The sequence below is a fragment of the Scardinius erythrophthalmus genome (assembly GCF_964197995.2).
Source record: "Scardinius erythrophthalmus genome assembly, chromosome: 12".
Taxonomy (NCBI): Eukaryota; Metazoa; Chordata; class Actinopteri; order Cypriniformes; family Leuciscidae; genus Scardinius; species Scardinius erythrophthalmus.
In genome coordinates, this window is record NC_138232.1 from 42,513,447 (window position 1) to 42,533,912 (window position 20,466).

General features: G+C 39.5%; 1 protein-coding gene across 1 annotated transcript; it reads right to left on the bottom strand.

Moving 5' to 3' along the window:
• Positions 1-225: 225 nt before the first annotated feature.
• Positions 226-19,005, bottom strand: keap1b (kelch-like ECH-associated protein 1b). Its single transcript, XM_081381132.1, has 7 exons — positions 18,901-19,005; positions 16,733-17,541; positions 14,348-14,593; positions 13,163-13,839; positions 7,985-8,190; positions 5,122-5,298; positions 226-1,483 (listed from the first exon to the last, which is right to left on the bottom strand). Exons 2-7 carry the CDS (start codon positions 17,042-17,044, stop codon positions 1,320-1,322), a joined length of 1,782 nt encoding a protein of 593 aa, XP_081237258.1. The 5' UTR covers positions 17,045-17,541; positions 18,901-19,005; the 3' UTR covers positions 226-1,319.
• Positions 19,006-20,466: the final 1,461 nt, after the last annotated feature.

Consider the following 20,466-nt stretch of genomic DNA (forward strand, 5'->3'; position numbering starts at 1 on the left):
TTTAATCTGAGGATATGCACAGGTTTCTGAGGGGGTTAAAACAAATATACTTTAGGGCATCTTCTCCACTCAAAATATTTCAGTTTAAAGCTGCTTAAAATTAAGTTTAGCGTTAATGACTTTTTTTTTTTTTTTTTTAAACCAAAGCGTCTATATTTAACGCGCGTGCACGTGATTGTGTTTTGTCGCCACCGCGCGGCTGAAACAAATCAAGACAAACCAGTGCAAGAAACATATGCTTTTATTATACAATGTTTGTACAAGGTATTCGATGCTGTAAAAATTACAAAGCAGACTTTAAATAATCCTTTATATTTAATTTTTAATGATTTAAAGAAACAAAAGCATCCCTTTTAAAACAAAAAGCTTAATTTGTAAAAAATGAGCCCCAGTTCAGTCCATTATGAATAAACAGGAGCCAACATTATCCAATAGCAAAGGGACAATAATTCAAAATAAATAAAAGAAAAGAAAAGACTTCATGCAATATACCAATGTACAAAATCCCTGGAAAAGCAGCTTAAATTAGTTTTTACAAATACATTGTGTCATCAGCCAGTGAAAATCAGCTTTCATTTGAGCAAAAACAACGTTGGCATCTATTGCCTTTGTAGGCTGGAATACAGTTAGATAAATCTGGAAACATTCCACGTCTCATTTCATTAGTAAAAACTTTGTATGTGTGTACATCTCTGAATACAAAATCATCCAGACGGCTTAATCAAAGCTGAAGAACTGATCTCCAACTGAAGCGTCTGTTAGTTCAGGGTTTGTTTTGGCCATCTCCGTTCTCACGGCTCGAACCTCAGACATACTGACGCGGGTCATGGCACTTTATTGGGCTCAGGGAGGAGGTAGACATCCACACGACTGAATGCTTTCACGAAACATCCGGTATAGAAGTGTCTGCTGCACGATTAAAGCACACGTCTCAAAGTGTGTGATGTTCAGAGATCTCCTGCCGCACTGAGACTGAAGTTCATCCGGAACAACAGATTCACTGTGCGCTGATGAGAGAGAGAGAGAGAGAGAGAGAGAGAGAGAGAGAGAGAGAGAGAGAGAGAGAGAGAGAGAGAGAGAGAGAGAGAGAGAGAGAGAGAGAGAGAGAGAATATGAGTGAGTGAGTGAGTGAGTGTGTGAGTGTGTGAGTGTGAGAGTGAGAGAATGAGTGTGTGTGTGTGTGAGTGTGAGAGTGAGAGAATGAGTGTGTGTGTGTGAGTGAGAATAAGTGAGTGAGGGTGTTTGTGAGAGTGAGCGAGAGAGCTAGTGTTTCTGACACAGGCTGGGAGAGAGAGAGAGAGAGAGAGAGAGCGAGAGAGCTAGTGTTTCTGACACGGGCTCAGGCCTTTCTGGCACGGCTCCATGGTCACGGCGACTCCGACGCCACTACGACCTGACGTCATGTTGGTGACCTCAGTCCACGAGTCTGTTTCTGGGTCGAAACTTTCCACGCTGTCCAGGAACGTGTTCCCATCATACCCTCCTGCAGAGAGAGAGAGAGAGAGAGAGAGAGAGAGAGAGAGAGAGGGTTACATGCATGTCTGAATACTGTGCTTCAGTATTAGTCCAGTCATTTTATGAAAAAAAGGTTGAACAAATTGCAACAGAAGCAAACTCAACTGATTTTGTATCCTCAATATGTCCTGAGTAAGGGAAAAAAAAGTCCCGAAGAATCCCATTAGGGGAAAGTTTCGAAAAAGACCCAAATATAGCCTATTCATTCTTCTTCTTACGTGAATAGGGTAAAAATGTTAACCTTTAGATATCACCATGAAAATGACTGAGTTGATTACTTACATCAAGACAAAAAAAAATGTATTACAAGTTTTTTTAAATTGTTTGTTAACATGGACAAATGGTGCATAATCTAATTATGTATGTGCTAATTTGCATAAATACCACAACAGATCTAAACATCGGGTCTACCAGGAGAACATGTCTTGTTGAATCTTGTTAACATATAACAGTAAAATACTTAATATTAAATGTCTGAATGAACCCATTTAGGCTACCCATGAGCATTAATACATAGAGGCAGGAAGAAGGACTTTAGAAACCAGCCTTTTTTTGTTTAAAAAAATAAGGGCAAGAACTAATACAAAAAATATATGTATATCTGTCAAGGGTGATTAGGAATTAAAATTGAAAAAAAAAATTAAAACAAGGTGATAATTATATAACTCAATATGAATAATTTGTGTATGTAATATTTAAACTTTGTAATAATATTTGAAATGTGTTTGTAATCATGTACAGTGAGGAAAATAAGTATTTGAACACCCTGCTATTTTGCAAGTTCTCCCACTTAAAAATCATGGAGGGGTCTGAAATTGTCATCGTAGGTGCATGTCCACTGTGAGAGACATAATCCAAAAAAATAATAATCCAGAAATCACAATATATGATTTTTTAACTATTTATTTGTATGATACAGCTGCAAATAAGTATTTGAACACCTGTCTATCAGCTAGAATTCTGACCCTCAAAGACCTGTTAGTCTGCCTTTAAAATGTCCACCTCCACTCCATTTATTATCCTAAATTAGATGCACCTGTTTGAGGTCGTTAGCTGCATAAAGACACCTGTCCACCCCATACAATCAGTAAGAATCCAACTACTAACATGGCCAAGACCAAAGAGCTGTCCAAAGACACTAGAGACAAAATTGTACACCTCCACAAGGCTGGAAAGGGCTACGGGGAAATTGCCAAGCAGCTTGGTGAAAAAAGGTCCACTGTTGGAGCAATCACTAGAAAATGGAAGTAGCTAAACATGAGTGTCAATCTCCCTCGGGCTGGTGCTCCATGCAAGATCTCACCTCGTGGGGTCTCAATGATCCTAAGAAAGGTGAGAAATCAGCCCAGAACTACACGGGAGGAGCTGGTCAATGACCTGAAAAGAGCTGGGACCACCGTTTCCAAGGTTGCTGTTGGTAATACACTAAGACGTCATGGTTTGAAATCATGCATGGCACGGAAGGTTCCCCTGCTTAAACCAGCACATGTCAAGGCCCGTCTTAAGTTTGCCAATGACCATTTGGATGATCCAGAGGAGTCATGGGAGAAAGTCATGTGGTCAGATGAGACCAAAATAGAACTTTTTGGTCATAATTCCACTAAACGTGTTTGGAGGAAGAAGAATGATGAGTACCATCCCAAGAACACCATCCCTACTGTGAAGCATGGGGGGGGTAGCATCATGCTTTGGGGGTGTTTTTCTGCACATGGGACAGGGCGACTGCACTGTATTAAGGAGAGGATGACCGGGGCCATGTATTGCGTGATTTTGGGGAACAACCTCCTTCCCTCAGTTAGAGCATTGAAGATGGGTCGAGGCTGGGTCTTCCAACATGACAATGACCCGAAGCACACAGCCAGGATAACCAAGGAGTGGCTCTGTAAGAAGCATATCAAGGTTCTGGCGTGGCCTAGCCAGTCTCCAGACCTAAACCCAATAGAGAATCTTTGGAGGGAGCTCAAACTCCGTGTTTCTCAGCGACAGCCCAGAAACCTGACTGATCTAGAGAAGATCTGTGTGGAGGAGTGGGCCAAAATCCCTCCTGCAGTGTGTGCAAACCTGGTGAAAAACTACAGGAAACGTTTGACCTCTGTAATTGCAAACAAAGGCTACTGTACCAAATATTAACATTGATTTTCTCAGGTGTTCAAATACTTATTTGCAGCTGTATCATACAAATAAATAGTTAAAAAATCATATATTGTTATGTCTGGATTTTTTTTTTTTTTGGATTATGTCTCTCACAGTGGACATGCACCTACGATGACAATTTCAGACCCCTCCATGATTTTTAAGTGGGAGAACTTGCAAAATATCAGGGTGTTCAAATACTTATTTTCCTCACTGTATGTACATTTTTGAAAATGTCTTGGATAACTGATGTTTATTTTGTATGAGAAAAGTGACGCTCATTAGATGAGCATGTATGAAGGGTTGGCATAATAAGCACAGGCTTCAGCCTACACCTTTTTCGGTTATTAAATATTTTTTCCTTTATTATGGAAAATTGTCTGTGAGGACCGAAATATGTTTTTGTTGAATTGAAATGAATAGTTAGTAAGGGAGTTGTTAAGGTTAGGTATTATAGGATTAAGAGATGTAGAATATGATCATGCAGAATAAGGCATTAATATGTGCTTTATCAGTACTAATAATCAGCCAATATCCTAGTAATACGCATGATAATAAGCAAGAAGTTAATAGTGATAACTGGACCCTAAACTAAAGTGTTCCCAGAATGTACACTCAGAAGTTTTGGATCTGTAAGATTTTTAATGTTTTTTTTTTTTTTTTTAAAGTCTCTTGCTTATAATGCTGTTCTTTTGAACTTTCTATTAATCAAAGAATCCTGAAATAAAAATGTAAAGAACTGTTTTCAACATTGATAATAATGAGAAAAAAAAAATCAATCATCATATTATTAATGATTTCTGAAGGATCATGTGACACCATCTCTGAAGACTGGAGTAATGATGCTGAAAATTCAGCTTTGATTACACTAATAAATTACACTTTACTATATATTCACTTAGAGAACAGCTGATTTACATTGGAATAATATTTCACAATATTACTGTTTTTATTTTATTTTTAATCAAATAAATGCAGCCTTGGTGAGCAGAAGAGACTTTTTGTTTTAAAACCTAAAATCTTACTGATCCAAAACTGTTGACTGGTAGTGTATATATTGTGACATATTTATACCAAGTTTTACAAATATCGCAATTGTGCTCATATTGACTTGCTCAATTTAGTCCTAAATTGTAAGTCGCTTTGGACAAAAGCATCTGCTAAATTACTAAATTGAATTGTAAATATTGGCTTTGACGGCCTCTAGCTTGTAGACGGTGTTGCGTGCGCTGATGAATCTCTCACAATAAGCCCAGAAACATGTCTTAAGATCGAGCTACTTTCCTGTAGCTCAAACAGTAGAGCGTTGGCGCTTGCAACACCAAGGTCATGGGTTCGATTCCAAAGGAAAGCAAGAACTGATTAGAATGTAAATGTGTACCTTGAAATGCAATGTAAGTTGCTTTTGATAAAAGCGTCTGCCAAATGCATAAATGTAAATATAATGTGAAGATGAGTTCAGCGAGCGCGTACCCAGCACATAGATGCGGCCGTGGTGCGCCGTCACTCCCAGCGCGCTGCGTCTGTGTCTCATGGAGGATGTGAAGCTCCAGCTGTCCGTCTCCACGTCGTAGCACTCGACTGTGTTCAGCTGATTCGTGCCGTCGTACCCGCCCATCACGTAGATGAAGTTCCCCAGTGCACACACACCTGAACACACAGCACACACATCACATGACTCGCAGCACATGGACGAATCACAGAACAGATGTTTTCGTTGGCTAAAACTTCATGTAGACCTGCAGTCTGAACAATCATAAACAGGATTAATGATCTGTGTCTGATCACTAATGTTTAACAGCACGGTGTCAGCAAAACCACGAAAATTCTTCAGAAAATAAAGAAAGAGTCCAGTGAGGACGAGGGTTGGGAATCGTTTTGAATTTTAAGGATTCCGATTCCGATTCTGCTTATCGATTCCTAATTTTGAGTCCAATAAGGTAAAAACAAAAAAACATAGATATCATTCACATTTAGTCTTATAGCAAAACATTTAATTGTAGCTGAATATCATGAACACAAATCCACAGGCTAAAGAACACTTACATAAGGAACTTTTAGTTGTGGTTTAAAAACACCACAGAAAAACGACTAGCCGAACTAATATACACTTCAAGCATTATTAAAGACAAGTAAACACTCAGTAATTAAAAAAGAACAAATAACAGCAATCGCAACAAATAGACACAACTGAACAAAGATACGATTGATATAAACAGTGTTTTAAGATTTCCAGGTATTCAGGTACAGACACTGCAATCAAATGTAAAATCACACTGTACTTGTCTTTTAAAAAAAATTAAATATACATTACAAATATACAAAAGTTATTCAGTCAAGAAGGAGTGAATTTTCTCTATCTTGTGTTGTTTGATTAGTGTTATTATAGAGACGGCAGCAGGAGTATTAGGCTGCTGTCACTTTAAGATATGCCCAATATAGTTACACATGTGCAGCTCTGAAAACTGAGTCGTCTCACGCTTGAAAAGTCACATTGAAATGCTCAAAAAGGAATCGATAAGAGGAATCGAAATCTTAATTTTATAACAAGTATTTGATTCCTTTCCTCAAGTATTGGATTCCTGAATTGGAATCGATTATCAATTCCCAACACTAGTGAGGACCAGTTCAGAAAGTGTCTTTATCAACACTAAACACCGTCACTCTTATCCAGCAGTTCATGGTGACCATCATCTGTCGGCTCCGAAGAGCACAGATCACACAAGATTAAAACAGTCATCTATTTGACTCATGCACTATATTCCACGTCTGAGGCTCTGTGTGAGAAAGCAGAGTCACATGGACGACTGTTGTGATGCTTTTTGTCATGTTTGGAGCTTGAAGGCTTAGTTCACCCAAAAAAGACAATTGTGTCATCAATCCCTCACCCTCATGTCATATCTTCAGAACACAGATTACATTTTTAATGAAATCTGAGAGATTTCGGTCCCTCCATTGAAACCCTGTACACCCAAAATGTTCATAAAGAAATGGTGAAATAAATCCATATGAATGTATCGGTTTAATCCAAGTCTTCTAAAGAGACACGATCGATGAACAGATTTAATTTAAGGCGAGACACGGCAGGCAAAACATCGTTTTTTTTTTACTGGTCAATTTTGAGATTTTGGGATATTTGTCTTCAATAACATGTCTTCTTTCAGACTTGTGGTGAAAAAAAAGCTGAAATACACATTTAGGTCTTTATTTTACTTAACTTTGTCTGTTTGCGCCTGTAGATTTCTCCTAAATTCAACAAAAGTTGGCGTTCTTAACCAACACACTGCTCCGCGATCGCTGTCTGCTCTGTCACCACACACACCGCTGGAAAGCTCTCTCTCTCCTGTACAATGCCGTCGGACCCAAATATGGTCATTTCCTTTTTATCAGCAACCAATCGTGAAAGTAAAAGGGCTGAATGCGCAATCTCATTGGCTGATGATAAATCTTTAAAGCCCGTTTTCTCAAAATGACTTTTCTCTCATTCTCCAAGTCCGAAATCTCCACTTCAGTCACACTGATATACACCAAACTCTCCAGTCTTGTACCTAGTTATATTATGAAGACATTTACAGAGGGATTTGAAAATATATTATTCCTAGCTTGATTTATATAACATTTTATTCCAAAAAAACATGGCGAAAATCATCTTTTTAAGGCTATTGACAGTATTTTCTGATTTACAGGATAACAAAAGTAGATATCCATAAATCCCTCTGTCATTTTTTTCCCATCTAATATGTGAACACAATGAAAAAATAATTTTTAACCTGGCTTTAGATTGGGATTAAACCTCATTGGTTCTTCTTTTTGTGCTAGGTGGAAGAATGAACGGGTTTGGAACGACACGAGGGAAAGTAAATAATGGCAATTAAGATTTTTACAGGGTTCCCACACCTTGATTAACTTTACATTCAAGGACCTTTCAAAGACTTTCCAGGTCCAATACCCTCAAATTCAAGGACTTAATGTGGGGACACATTAGTTGTGTCCAACAACAGACGTTTAGGTTCCATCTCAACACAAAGTACCTCACGCGGGAAACACTTAACGTAACGCGTAAATGCGCTTAACTAATGTAAATCAAGCAAGCTAGTGCGCATAGGCCTCGAAGTGTTGGTGAAATACTAATATTATATAAAATACACATTTTCATATTCAAGCACTTTTAAGGACCTGTATCTATGTATGTTTATTCTCAAACTTTCCAGGGCCTTGAATTTTTTTTTTTTTTTCAGATTCACAAACTTTCCAGGATTTCAAGGACCCGTGTGAACCGTTTCTAGAGTCGCCGCAGTGCAGCTTGACGCGAGCGCCTGTGTTCGACAGATCTCACCTGCGCCGCTGCGGACTGTGTTCATGGACGCCACGCTCCTCCACTCGTCTTTCTCGGGGTTGTAGCATTCGGCCGAGCTCAGCCGGTGAGTGCCGTCGAAGCCGCCCACCGCGTACAGCAGACGGTTGATCACGGCCACGCCTACACCGATACGCCGCGTCTGCATCGGCGCTACCAGCTGCCAGCAGTCTCGCTCGGGATCGTACCTGAAACACACAACGGCAACAAACATGCATTCATACTGAGTAGAGTTCGGTACAAAATATACATTTCTTGATTTTAATCGATTCTCATTTCGATTGACCCAAGAATCAATAAACATGCATTCATATTAGGGCTGCACAGTATATCGAAATCATCGCTAATATATATGCATATCGCAACAGCTTGCACTAACTGGGGTCATGAATAAAAGACAAAGAGAAAATCACTCACTCTCTCGGCTGAATAACTTTTGTAACTTTAATAAGAATCAGGATATATTTAATTCATACAGTGAAAACTAAGCAGTGTTTATTTTTACATTTGATTATTGAGTTTCTGCTGTTTAATAACCCTAATGTAGGATAACCTGAACCCCGAGGTTTACACTGATGTTAAATCACACTTCTGATGCGACAGTAAAACACTGATGTTCACTGTCAGAAGTTTAGGGTTGTTTTCTTGTCACAAAAAGAATGTGAAACACATATGTATGTAGGTTAAATATATTTTAAATATAGCCTAATTTAAGTTTATTTTACACACTTTAAGCATTATCATATCGCATATTAAATATCGCATTATTAACGAGTTTTTGCATATCGCACTTTTCTTCAATATCGTGCAGCCCTAATTCATACTGACTAGGGATGGGTTCAAATATACATTTCTTGACTTTAATCGATTCTTGAATTTCGATTGACCCGAGAATCAATCTTTAAGTCTTTGCTGTTTTCAGTTGATTGATGCATGAACTAAACTTTGTTGTGCTTTGTTACTTTAGATATGAAACAGTCTCAGCCTTCAAATTCTGTCCATTTTATTATGAATTTCAAACAATAAATGTGTTTCTGTGAGGTGACAGATCTCTGAAGCGCCTCAGACGAACCGATCATCTAGTTACAGCAGCAAATAAACATGAATGAACATCAGAAGGAATGTTGAGAGATAAAGAACAACTTACTGAAATGAATCACGTCTCATGTAATCGCTCAATCAGTGTTTCCTCCACGGAAAGACGTCAATAAAACAGCTTGAGAACAATAACGTCACATTCACCTCAGAAAAGTCATTCAATGACTTGTTAAAACTTGTTAGTCAGCAAGAAAAATCAACTCTAGAAAGAAGCATTTAGATAAATACAGGGTTGCCAACTCTCACGCATCTGGCGTGACAGTCACGCATTCAGCCTCAATCTCACGCTCTCACGCTTAACAAAGAAATCTCACGCTAAATTAGACATTCTTCTGTGCTGTATTTTTTTTCCACTCGTGTGCACTAAATTTCAGAATTACTATAAACAATTCAGGCTCTTAACTACTGGATGGACCACTTATGGCGCAAATTAGTTAAAATCTCCCGGAATCTAGAGCGAGCACGCATGCGAGACAGAAACTGTAGCGCACGCACGGCGTACGGCAGCGTTGAGCATTGTAGCCAATCACTGACATGTCTGTTGAACGCATTGGCCAATCAGAGGCGTTTAAATGAGTCGCTGTCCTGAAGATGTGTTTTGCGCGAGCTCACCGAGTTCTACACTTTCGCAAACCAGTCATTATTATTGCCTATAAACTTAAGATGCAAATAAAAGATTCACTGCAATGTATTTGATATTCTTGATGCTGTTCTGATGCGCTCCATTACGCACCGCTCTGTTTGGTGTTAGGATGACTAAAAGTTCAGCGGTCTAGCTCTTCAATGTCAGAATGATTAAAGAAGTGAACGAATGCCTGGCAAAATGTAAGTGGAAAACATTTAATATTTGACTGTTTTACAATAGAAATGTTCAACTACCGACAGTATCCGGTGACGCGAATTACTCAAATTTTTATTTATTTACGTTACTAAATTTAGCCTTTTTGAATTGAAAATATGCTATAATTTCTTTGATTCATTTAGAGAGAATGCATGCATAATTAAAAATAAAATGTTATTTGCAAATAGTTACAATTATTTCACTAATACAATAAGCTTTTTTTTCTTTATTCCCTTAAATCGCTTTTATAATTAATTCCTTTAAATAAAAATACCCCCAAAAAATTGGGTTGGAATACCCCCCCCCCCCCCATTGAAATATATCCCCCCCCCCCCCCCGTTGGAGAAGTGTCACTCCGAGCTAAACTCAAAAGTTGGCAACCCTGTAAATACATGCACTATATTAGATATTCATTATATTTTTTACTTAACAAGTTCTTTAATATTTAATGTTTGAATAAATCATGAAAACAAGTCATGACAGCCACCATTAAAATGTTTATATATTTAAAAAACTCTTAAAAACGTATGAAAACGTATTAATTAATAGTAATTTAAATGTTTGTATACAAATTAGTTCATTTTAACCTGTAATATTTTACCAATGTACCAACTGACAGGGTTCCCTGTATATTTCCAGCATTAGTTTTTCCTTGAGGATATTTTACATGTAGTGTACCTGATATATATCCAAATGAATCGATATTGAAGCAAATTGAATTCAACTTACATAAATTATTTGTAACATATTATACACATCATGTATCACTGCATGTCACTAGAGCTCAATAAAGCTCATAAAAGCGGGTGTGTTTATTATTACTAGATCTTTTGGTTATTTACGGCGTGGATCAGGAAGTCCGATCACATCTTGAGGAAGTGAAACGCAACAGACCTGGAACTAATTTACCTGGAACAGACAGAAAGACAGATGTGTCTTCATAACTCCAGTGACTCACTCCAAAGTTCAGTGTTTAAATATCTATTAATAGTTAGTTCCACTTCCTTTATTTCACAGAATAATGTCTGCTATTCATCACTAGTCTCCATAAACATCACAAAGGAAGTGTCATAAGAGTCCATTGTTAAGCGGATGCAAAAGGGGTTTTAGGTGTTTTCTCCCTGACTGACGTGAGCCACTAGTATCAGCATCAATGAAAGACGAGTGAACTGCTCGAGCTCCCGCCGCTGTACTGAGCAGAAGTGCGGACTCGTGTCAGCTTCCACTATATAAAACAAACACTTAAAGGGTTAGTTCACCCAAAATTGAAAGTTCTGTCAGTAATGACTCGCCCTCATGTTGTTCCAACCCCGCAAGACTTTCGTTTATCTTCGGAACACAAATTAAGATATTTTTGATTAAATCTTATTCAAAATATATGTTATTGAAACTTGCCGGCACAGAAAGTTAGTAAAGACAGTGTTTAAAATAGTCCAAGTGACTACAGTGGCTCAACCTTAAGTTCATCAAGCAACGAGAATACTTTTTGTGCACAAAAAACAAACAAAAATAACGACTTTATTCAACTCTTCATTTTCTTCTGTGTGGGTCTGAGTGAGTTCACGTAGTGTAACAGCGCAGCGCTTCTGGGTTGTACGTCAGAACGGAGGCTCACTATTGGCCGACTGTCGGTTCTGATGTACAACCCAGAAGCGCTGCGCTGTTACACTACGTGAACTCACTCAGAGACACACACAGATTGTTTTGCCTAGCCTTAGTGTCTAGAGATGCAACAAAGTTGAGATACGTTTAACTTTATGCAAATGAAGAGCAACTTTCAAGAACGACATCCAATAGGAGTGAAGTCAGTGAAGCACGCGTGATCCACCACTACACCTGTAGTGTCTGCGGCAAGATGCAGAAGTTGATTTTACATTTATATTTAGTGTTTTCCCTCCAAAATGTTTGTTTTTTAACATGGAATGAAAGCGGTGAACCAGATGTGGGAACACAAACCAATGACATGCAGCGACAAAGTTGCTAAAGGCCCGGATATACTCATGGCACAGCTCTTTTTAGATAGTTGCTTTATGGGAAAAAATAAGTTTGAAATATACCTTTGCAGCGACACACTGTTAGCGAACACCCCAACGCCGCCTAAGCTGACGTCAAAGCCTTTAGATTTAGACGGTGCGCTCACATTACATAGGAATGGGAGACAGTGCAATGCGCAGGAATACGCCCGATTTAGTGTTCATGTAGTAACGTTACATTACGCTGTGTGTCTAAGTGTTTTCTCAGGTAACTGATGCACTTGCACAGTTTTATGCACTAATGTAACCTAATTTTCCTTGCATGCACATTAAAGAAATTGTATTTTATTTAAGAACAATTGTTTCAAAAGTTAATGCACTTTAAAAAAGTGAATGTCATTTAATTTCAATGCTTGATTTGGTTTATATTTGCTTGTTGCGCTCGCTTGCGCCCTCTTATGGGCATTGGAGATGATACAGCACTTTTTTCCCCTATTGCCTTTAGAATTAAAATATTATTCGAATTTTGCTAATATTTAAGAAATAAATTTGAATTTTGTTTTTCAGACAATAGTATCGTAGTTCAGTTTCGTGATATGTATCGAATCGTGACATGAGGGTCTCGTTACACCCCTAATAAAAAAAAAATTTCCGTTCATAATGAATCTGTGGTGGCGGGACAAATTAGTGGACCACCAAAGTCTAGGTATTTTAGGTAGTTTTTATCATGCTGATGTAAGTTTAAGTGTTCGTTTTTTGGGGGATTTTCGGGAGGAGATTGAGCTTCAGCTTTAACTTCTACATGTCCATAACTGTTTATTTCAGTCACATGGTGTTGTTCTGCAGTGAACTGTACTAACGGTTTTTCTGCGGGATTGAGTGCAGGACCTTGATATCGCGGCTCCACTTCCCGTTCACTTCTGCGCAGACTCTGTTTGCTTAGAGAAGCTATCAATCACAGCTGTCAATCATGACGTCACATTCCCGTTTTTATAGCATCAAATAACTAAGACCAAACTTATTTTAAAAAACGAACACTTAAACTTACATCAAAGTAATAAAAACGACCTAAAATGACAGAAAACATCAGACAGAATCAGGTCCCAAATCTGTCAGCGCCATATTAGGACTTTGGCGGCTTCACTTTTCACCAACGGAAGAGAGTGAAGGGGCGTCGTCCGTCTTTTTTTACACTCTATGGTTTGGAATGGAAGCGATAAAAGATAAAACACATCAACATAGTCTCACCTCTCCACGCTGTTGTGATGTAGGCATCCGTGTGATCCGCCCACCGCGTAGATCATCCCGTCGATCACGCCAACACCGATACGGTTGCGCGGGACGCTCATGGGCGCGCAGGGCAGCCAGCAGTTATTCATCGGGTTGTAGCAGTCCAGCGTGTTTGAGTCCATGTTTCCATCCGGAGCGTTATTCCTCCCGCCCACCGCGTACAGCAGACCGCTAATAACACATGCCGCTAGCCCACTGCGAGGCGTCTGCAGGTCCGCTAGTCGTAGCCACGCGCCCGTACAGGTGTTAAACGCCTCCAGATAGCTAAGCGACTGCCGGAAGTATCCGCCCGCCGTGTAGATGAGCTGCGGGACTTTGGGTGTCCGACAGGGAATGAGTTTGGTGGGTTTGTGCAGCGTGAGATCCTGGAAGATCTGGGACAGGTAGTCTTTGCTCTGCGCGTCCCACTCGAAGTGCTCGAGCTGCCGGCGTAGGAAGTTTGGCGTGAGCGAGTGGCAGCGCACGGCTTGGAGAAGCGCCTGAACGTACGGACGCCGGTTCTCGCGGTCGTACTGAACCCACTCCACGCACGCGTGAAACACCTCGGACTCGCAGCGCACGTTCAGCTCGTCGCGGCTGATTAGCGTCACTAGCTGACAGTGAGTGAGGTTGAAGAACTCCTCCTGCGTCGCCACCTGAGAGAGAGAGAGAGAGAGACACACATTTTAATCTCATCGGATCAGTATCAAAACATTTACTGCCTTTAAAGCACATTCACACCAAGGACAATAACTATAATGATAAAGATATAGTTTTAAAAGTTGTTTTAGAAGAACAGCGACATCTAGAGAAACGAGTTGATGGAATCAGTTTCAGAATTATTATTTTTTTTAGTGCTGTGCTTTTGAATATATAAATACACACATATGCATGTATACATTTAAGAAATATTTGCATGTATATACTGTAGATATATAAATACATTACATAATATATAAATATTTTATATATAAATAACCCATTTTTCTTAAATACATACATGTGTGTATTTATACAGTAGTCAACAGTTGAGCTTAAAATAAACAGACCGTTATCGTTCGTTGGTGTGTACGCAAACGTTATAGTTATCGTCTTTGCTGTGCACGACCCTTAACATGTGCCCTGCCCGTCACACAGGTTTCCTCAGAGGTGTGTGTCACTGACCTGACTGAAGTTCATGTAGATGTATTCTCTGGCCTTCTGATGAAGCTCTGTGCAGCCGATCTGCTCGGCGAAGTTGGCGATGCCGATGGCGTTGCTCGGGTCGAGCTGCTGCACGAGGAAATCACAGCAGGCCTTCACCACGCTGTCGATCTGGTACATGACGGCCCCGTTCATCACGTGAATCACACACTTCTCACCAACAGAGATGCTCGCCGTGTACGCGAACTCGATGAGCCGCCCCATGACCTGAGAACAACAACCAGACACGTTTATAAAGACGCAGCTCAGGTACAAGAGCAGCACGCAGGCCCGATTAATCATTATCAGGGTTATTTGACCTAATCGCAACTATAACAGAGCAATTATGCAGTTTAAGTTTTATTTAAATCACATTTTGGACCCATAGTGCACAGTAAAGCATGTTTCAGTCATATCGAGACTCAGAAATCATGTCAAACTGGCTGTAAACGCTCCAACAGAAACTGGGATATTTGTTTTATTTCAATCGCGTTCTGTTATACAAATAAGGGAAATTTAAGCATTCAAAGAAATGTCATACAATGTACACAATAATAGTCAAAAATATCTTGAATGAATGATTCAATGACAAATACATTTTTAACGGTCACTTGTCGCCACCTACCGGTGCAATGATGTCACTGATCTAATAATAATGTGAAGTGTCAAGTTACTTTCAAAGGGGATTTGCTCCATTTTAATCACTACCGTAAATATCAGTGTTAATATCCGAACTATTAACTTTTATCCAAGCGCTTCTGTGATAATTTGAATTATTGTAAGACATGTCTGATTCTGTGTTGTTGAAAAGATGCTGTTTCATACGATACATGACGACTGCTCTCTGAACGCAGATCTGAATGTTCGCTGTGATCGTACTTAGCCAAAATCGCTGTCATTTAGGAATAATATCGCGCATGTGTTTGAATTGAGATTAGGGGCGTCACGATATATCGCAATACAAAACTGCAACAATATGTATCGTGGATAGTTGACAATCTGTATTGTGTATAGTTCACCCATAATTAAAATTACTGTGCTTGAAAAAATTCATGTTTTCAGAGTTTTAGTGTCAGTACTACATTAAACTGCAATAATGTTGAATATAATGTATAATAAAGCAATGGGGGAATATTTGTGGGTCCTGATAATGCCAAATGTCTGATGTTACCAGTAAAAAGTGTCCTACATTATTTTTAATATATCTAGTCAGTGAAAGAGTGCAGCATATTAGTTTTCAGCTTCAGAACCATGAATATTGTTATTCTGGTGTCTCTATTGTCCTGTCCTTTGGGTTTCCAGCACCAAGTCCAAGTCTATTCATTTACATTCACGATGTAATACCAAATTTAGCATTTTAATCAACAGTAAATTTTTTGTTATCGTTTTACCATATGCCTTGAAGTACCGAAATAATATCGTATCGTGAGTTCAGTATTGAATTGTGAAATGAGGGTATCGCTACACCCCTTATTGAGATCACAATCTTTTACAGATTAATCGTGCGGCTCTATTGTTAATCACAATTATTTTAATGACAATTAAAGGTGCGTTGTGTAATACTTAGGAGGATCTATTGACAGAAATGCAATATCATATACATAACTATGTTTTCAGTGGTGTATAAAGACCTTACATAATGAACCGTTATGTTTTTATTACCTTAGAATGAGGTATTTCTCTCTACACACACCGCGGGTCCGCTTACATCCACGTTTCTACAGGAGCCCTGAACGGACAAACGCGTTTCGTCACTATGTTGTTCTTCGTGTAAAGAAGCGAGCTAAAGTCAGCGAATAAAACACTGACACAATGATGAACAAGTAACAATAATATTCACTATAACATCGTTTTACTGAATAATTAAGTAAACCTAATTTCTTAATTTATCTCTGTAAAGAAACCTCAGTGTTTAACTGGCTACTCTCTGCTGTCTCAGACGACGACATCACTTCCTGTCGGCCACCGTAACTTCTGTTGGGTGCAATTCACCACCTCACCACTAGATGCCGCTAAAAATTACACACTGCACCTTTAACGTCAGAACACAATTCATGATCGTAACAGGCCTAGCATCACAACATCAATCGCCCATAGTACCTTTGGGTGAATGTGATGTTGCTTAACTTTATTATGTTATAAATATAAAAACTCCACATTTAGAATTTTTACCGCAGTATGCTAACTGAGTTTCTTATTGCGTTTTTGACGTTTTAACCAGGCTACTTGTCCAGTCAGGGAAGTAAAATTCTCTTTCACTTGCCCCATCAAAAAATCCACTTGTCGCGGACAAGCGTTAATGTTGACCCCTGCAATTCATGATCGTAACAGGCCTAGCATCACAACATCAATCGCGTACACTCGTACCTTTGGGTGAATCCCCTCGATGGGCACCACCTCCATCCCACACTCCTTCAGCCCATTGGTGAACATGGCACGAAACACCGGCGACGACGACGCCAACACCACCTTATGTGCCACGAAGTCCACGGCCTGGAGCTCGTTGTATTTGACCCTCAGCGTGACGTCGCACAGCTGGCGCTCCATCCGTAGCTCGTTCATGATGGCGAAGGCGGCCGCCGTGTGGCTCTCCAGCGTGTAGCTAAACACGCGGTGCCCGTTTCGCTCCGACGGCGTGACCTCCGCCTTGCACTCCGTCATCCCGGACGCCGCGTACATCGTCACCGGCCGCGGCCCGGCACTAGCATCCTCGCTCGCCAGCGCAGGTTCAACGGCGTCAGACGGCAGACGGGTGAGTTTTACACGCTCTTACGGGTCGCTCAGGTGAAACGTGCTGTTATAGAGGCCTATAATCTCCTGATGGTTTGGGTCTGTGACACGTCTCCATTTCATACGCAATCTGTTGGATTTGACTGGGGGAATTTATGAAGCAGGAAAAGCACAAGAACAATCCAACCGGTTTGTTGCACAAATAATTGTGTCTCTTCCTCAAGAGGAGTGTAAACTTTTATTGCATGTGAAGTGAAACTGTTTTTCTGAGCAGGTTCGGGTTCAAGGTGACAAACGAGTCTAAAAGCAGCATCTGAACCTGAACGCCAGACGTTCCTTGACTGTGAAGGATCTTGTAGACTTTGTGTCAGAATGAGTCCTGGGAAAACTGTCACACGCGTGTCATTTCAGGAGTTTAATGGTGTTTTCACTGATCACTGGGAGTCCTGAGAAACAGAGATTTAAAGCAAACATAAGAAACACAGCACAACCACAACTATAGCAGTAAATCAAACTCATCTCAACATATTGAGGAACAAAAGAACAATCTCACTAAAGAGAATGTGTCCTTAAAACAAACATTAATAACTGAATCATATTCTATTAACATTAAAAAGAAGATGAGGGCATCACACAACCTGTGCATTTTGACATCCGTCTAATTTGATCCAAACCGCCGCAGTTTTATTGGAAGTACAACCTCTGACATGAACAACTAGAGAAATGGAGAGGGTTTTCTTCTCCTGTTTAAAAGTTAACAAATCTATTAATATTGCTTTACTACAGACGCACAATTACACAATTTAAATGGTTATCAACACAGTTTGTGTCTGCTGTCAGTGATCCATCAGAAGAGACTCATTGATTCAGAAAGAATCACTGAACCGAAAAGCACACAATCAAGATTTAGATAAGACTTGGTTTTAGAAGGGACTGCATTACATAATGAATGTCCTCACAGATAGTCATAGAAATGTGTGTGTGATGGTATTGCATAACAGATCTGCTGTATGAATGGCAGACATTACCAAACAACAGAAATCAGGACAGTTTTAAACAAATGTTTATGGTTATTCAGAGAGTGTTTACAGTGAAAGTGTTTAATTTCAGTTTTAATGCACAATTAACACATTCAATGATCCGTTTAATAAATGTGGCTCTAAAATCATATTTTACTGTTAACCTCTCTTACATGTTTTCAGTAAAGCTAAAATCGCAAATCGCCACTTTAAGTCTGAAATGTCAACATGTAAACAGTGATGGGCCTTAAATCCCCGGGCTGGAGTTTAAATTCTATCCGCCCTGCAGCAGCTCAAGCCCGGTCACACACAGCAGCAGCGCCGCGACTCGGGGAATGCATTTACAGCGCTGAAATGAACTTAAACATTAGAAGCTCAGTGGATGCTTGAACCATTCTGAGCAAAACGTCTCGTATGCTTAAATTATCAATCAAAGCACTAGTTTCCACACGATCACAAACCTCAACACTTAGATAAATATACGGCGAAACTCTTGTACTGTAACGTTAAGTGTTATTATTATTACTGCTCACGCTTAATAACACCACACTGCGAAAGCCTGCATATATCTCTCAAGATTATTAAACGTCATAATGATTTTATCCTCATTTATTAAAAAAAAGCCATAATCAATTTCATCATAAATACTGTAAATCAGCAAATTGAATAAATCAACGCGCATAGGAGCGCAAATGCTGTTAACATCGACACGAAATAAAATAAAACAGTACAAATCTCAGCAGAAAAACAAACACAGTAAACAAAGTCTGTCATTAAAACACTCACAGCTCATCGGAAACGGCTCTCGGTGACAGTGTGTTACTGTGTGTTATTGTGTACTTCAGCGTGTGCGTACGTGTGTGTGTGTGTGTGTGTGTGTGTTCTGTAGTCTCAGAAAGAGAAACTCAGCGTGACTAAGCACAGCTGAGGAACGCGCGCTCACGAACCCCCGTGCACGCGCAAACAGGGTTCAGACGCCAATCAATCGTTAGATCATAATTACTGTACATGATATTCTGCACTAGAGAATAAGACCAAATAAGGTTAACCAAAATGTTATTTGTATTATATAAAATTATATTTTAAACCCAGAAAAGCATCATAATCATCATCATCGTGGTCATATCAAGGCATCGGGTTCATCACATGGGTTCATCAAGTTGCGTGATGACGCAGTTCAGAGCGCGAGCACTAGATGTCGCTACACGTCAATAAAAACTGCGCGCGCAGCTCGACTGTATTCGCCATAGACAGTATGGTATTCGCAGATCCGTTTTGATGATGACACTGCAATCAAGCCTTATCTATTGGATATAAACAGGACTGGTTTCACAGACAGGGCTTAGATAAGCCATAAGTAGGCCTTTGGTAAATTAGGACATTTAAGTAGCTTTTCTAAACGTGCCTTAAAAAAAAAAACATTAGGCTACTGGTGTGCATCTTGAGACAAAACAATGACACTGATATATTTTAAGATATGCTTTCAGTTCCGACATCTCAAACATGCATTTTAGTCTGGGACTAGACTTAAACCTAGTCTGGGAAACCGAGCAAATGATGCGTGTTATGAATGAATCTTCAGCAGTTATACTACACGTCTTCTGCTGCTTCATCACTGAACTGCTGCTTCGTCTTTTATTCAAGAACCCCTGAGACTGCAGATTCATATATAGATTAAAACATGAAAACGATAACTAATAGGCCTAACTATGTGCAATGTGTGCGTGCGTGCGTGCGTGAGTGTGTGTGTGTGTGTGTGTGAGAGAGCGTGTGTTTAAGAAAAAAAAAAGTGTTTTTTACCCATGGATAGTTTCATATCTAAATATATAATATTCTTTATCAGTTTCAGTTGTGTTTCAAGTGTGTGTTTGTGTGTGTGTGTGTGTGTGTGTGTGTGAGAGAGAGAGAGTGTGTGTGTGTGTGTGTGTGTGTGTGTGTGTGTGTGTGTGTGTGTGTGTGTGTGTGTGTTTGTGTTTGTGAAAAAAAACGAAGTGCTTTTTACCCATGGATAGTTTCATAACTTTATATATAATATTCTTTATTAGTTTCAGTTGTGTTTCAAGTGTGTGTTTGTGTGTGTGTGTGAGAGAGAGAGAGTGTGTGTGTGTGTGTGTGTGTGTGTGTGTGTGTGTGTTTGTTTTTGTGAAAAAAAAAACGAAGTGCTTTTTACCCATGGATAGTTTCATAACTTTATATATAATATTCTTTATTAGTTTCAGTTGTGTTTCAAGTGTGTGTTTGTGTGTGTGCGTCTGTGAGTATTTGTGTGTGTGCATATGTAAGTGAGTGTTTGTGTGTGTGTGCGTCTGTGAGTGATTGTTTGTGTGTGTGCATATGTGTGTGTGTGTGCAT

What these genes read in the sequence shown, in the direction of transcription:
- keap1b (XM_081381132.1), bottom strand. Translation starts at nt 17,044, where the DNA reads ATGTACGCGGCGTCCGGGATGACGGAGTGCAAGGCGGAGGTCACGCCG. An exon ending in CATCACAACAGCGTGGAGAG is followed by an intron (nt 8,191 to 13,162) that starts GTGAGACTATGT and finishes TGTGTGTTTCAG; the next exon opens with GTACGATCCCGAGCGAGACT. An exon ending in CGGCCGCATCTATGTGCTGG is followed by an intron (nt 1,484 to 5,121) that starts GTACGCGCTCGC and finishes CTCTCTCTGCAG; the next exon opens with GAGGGTATGATGGGAACACG.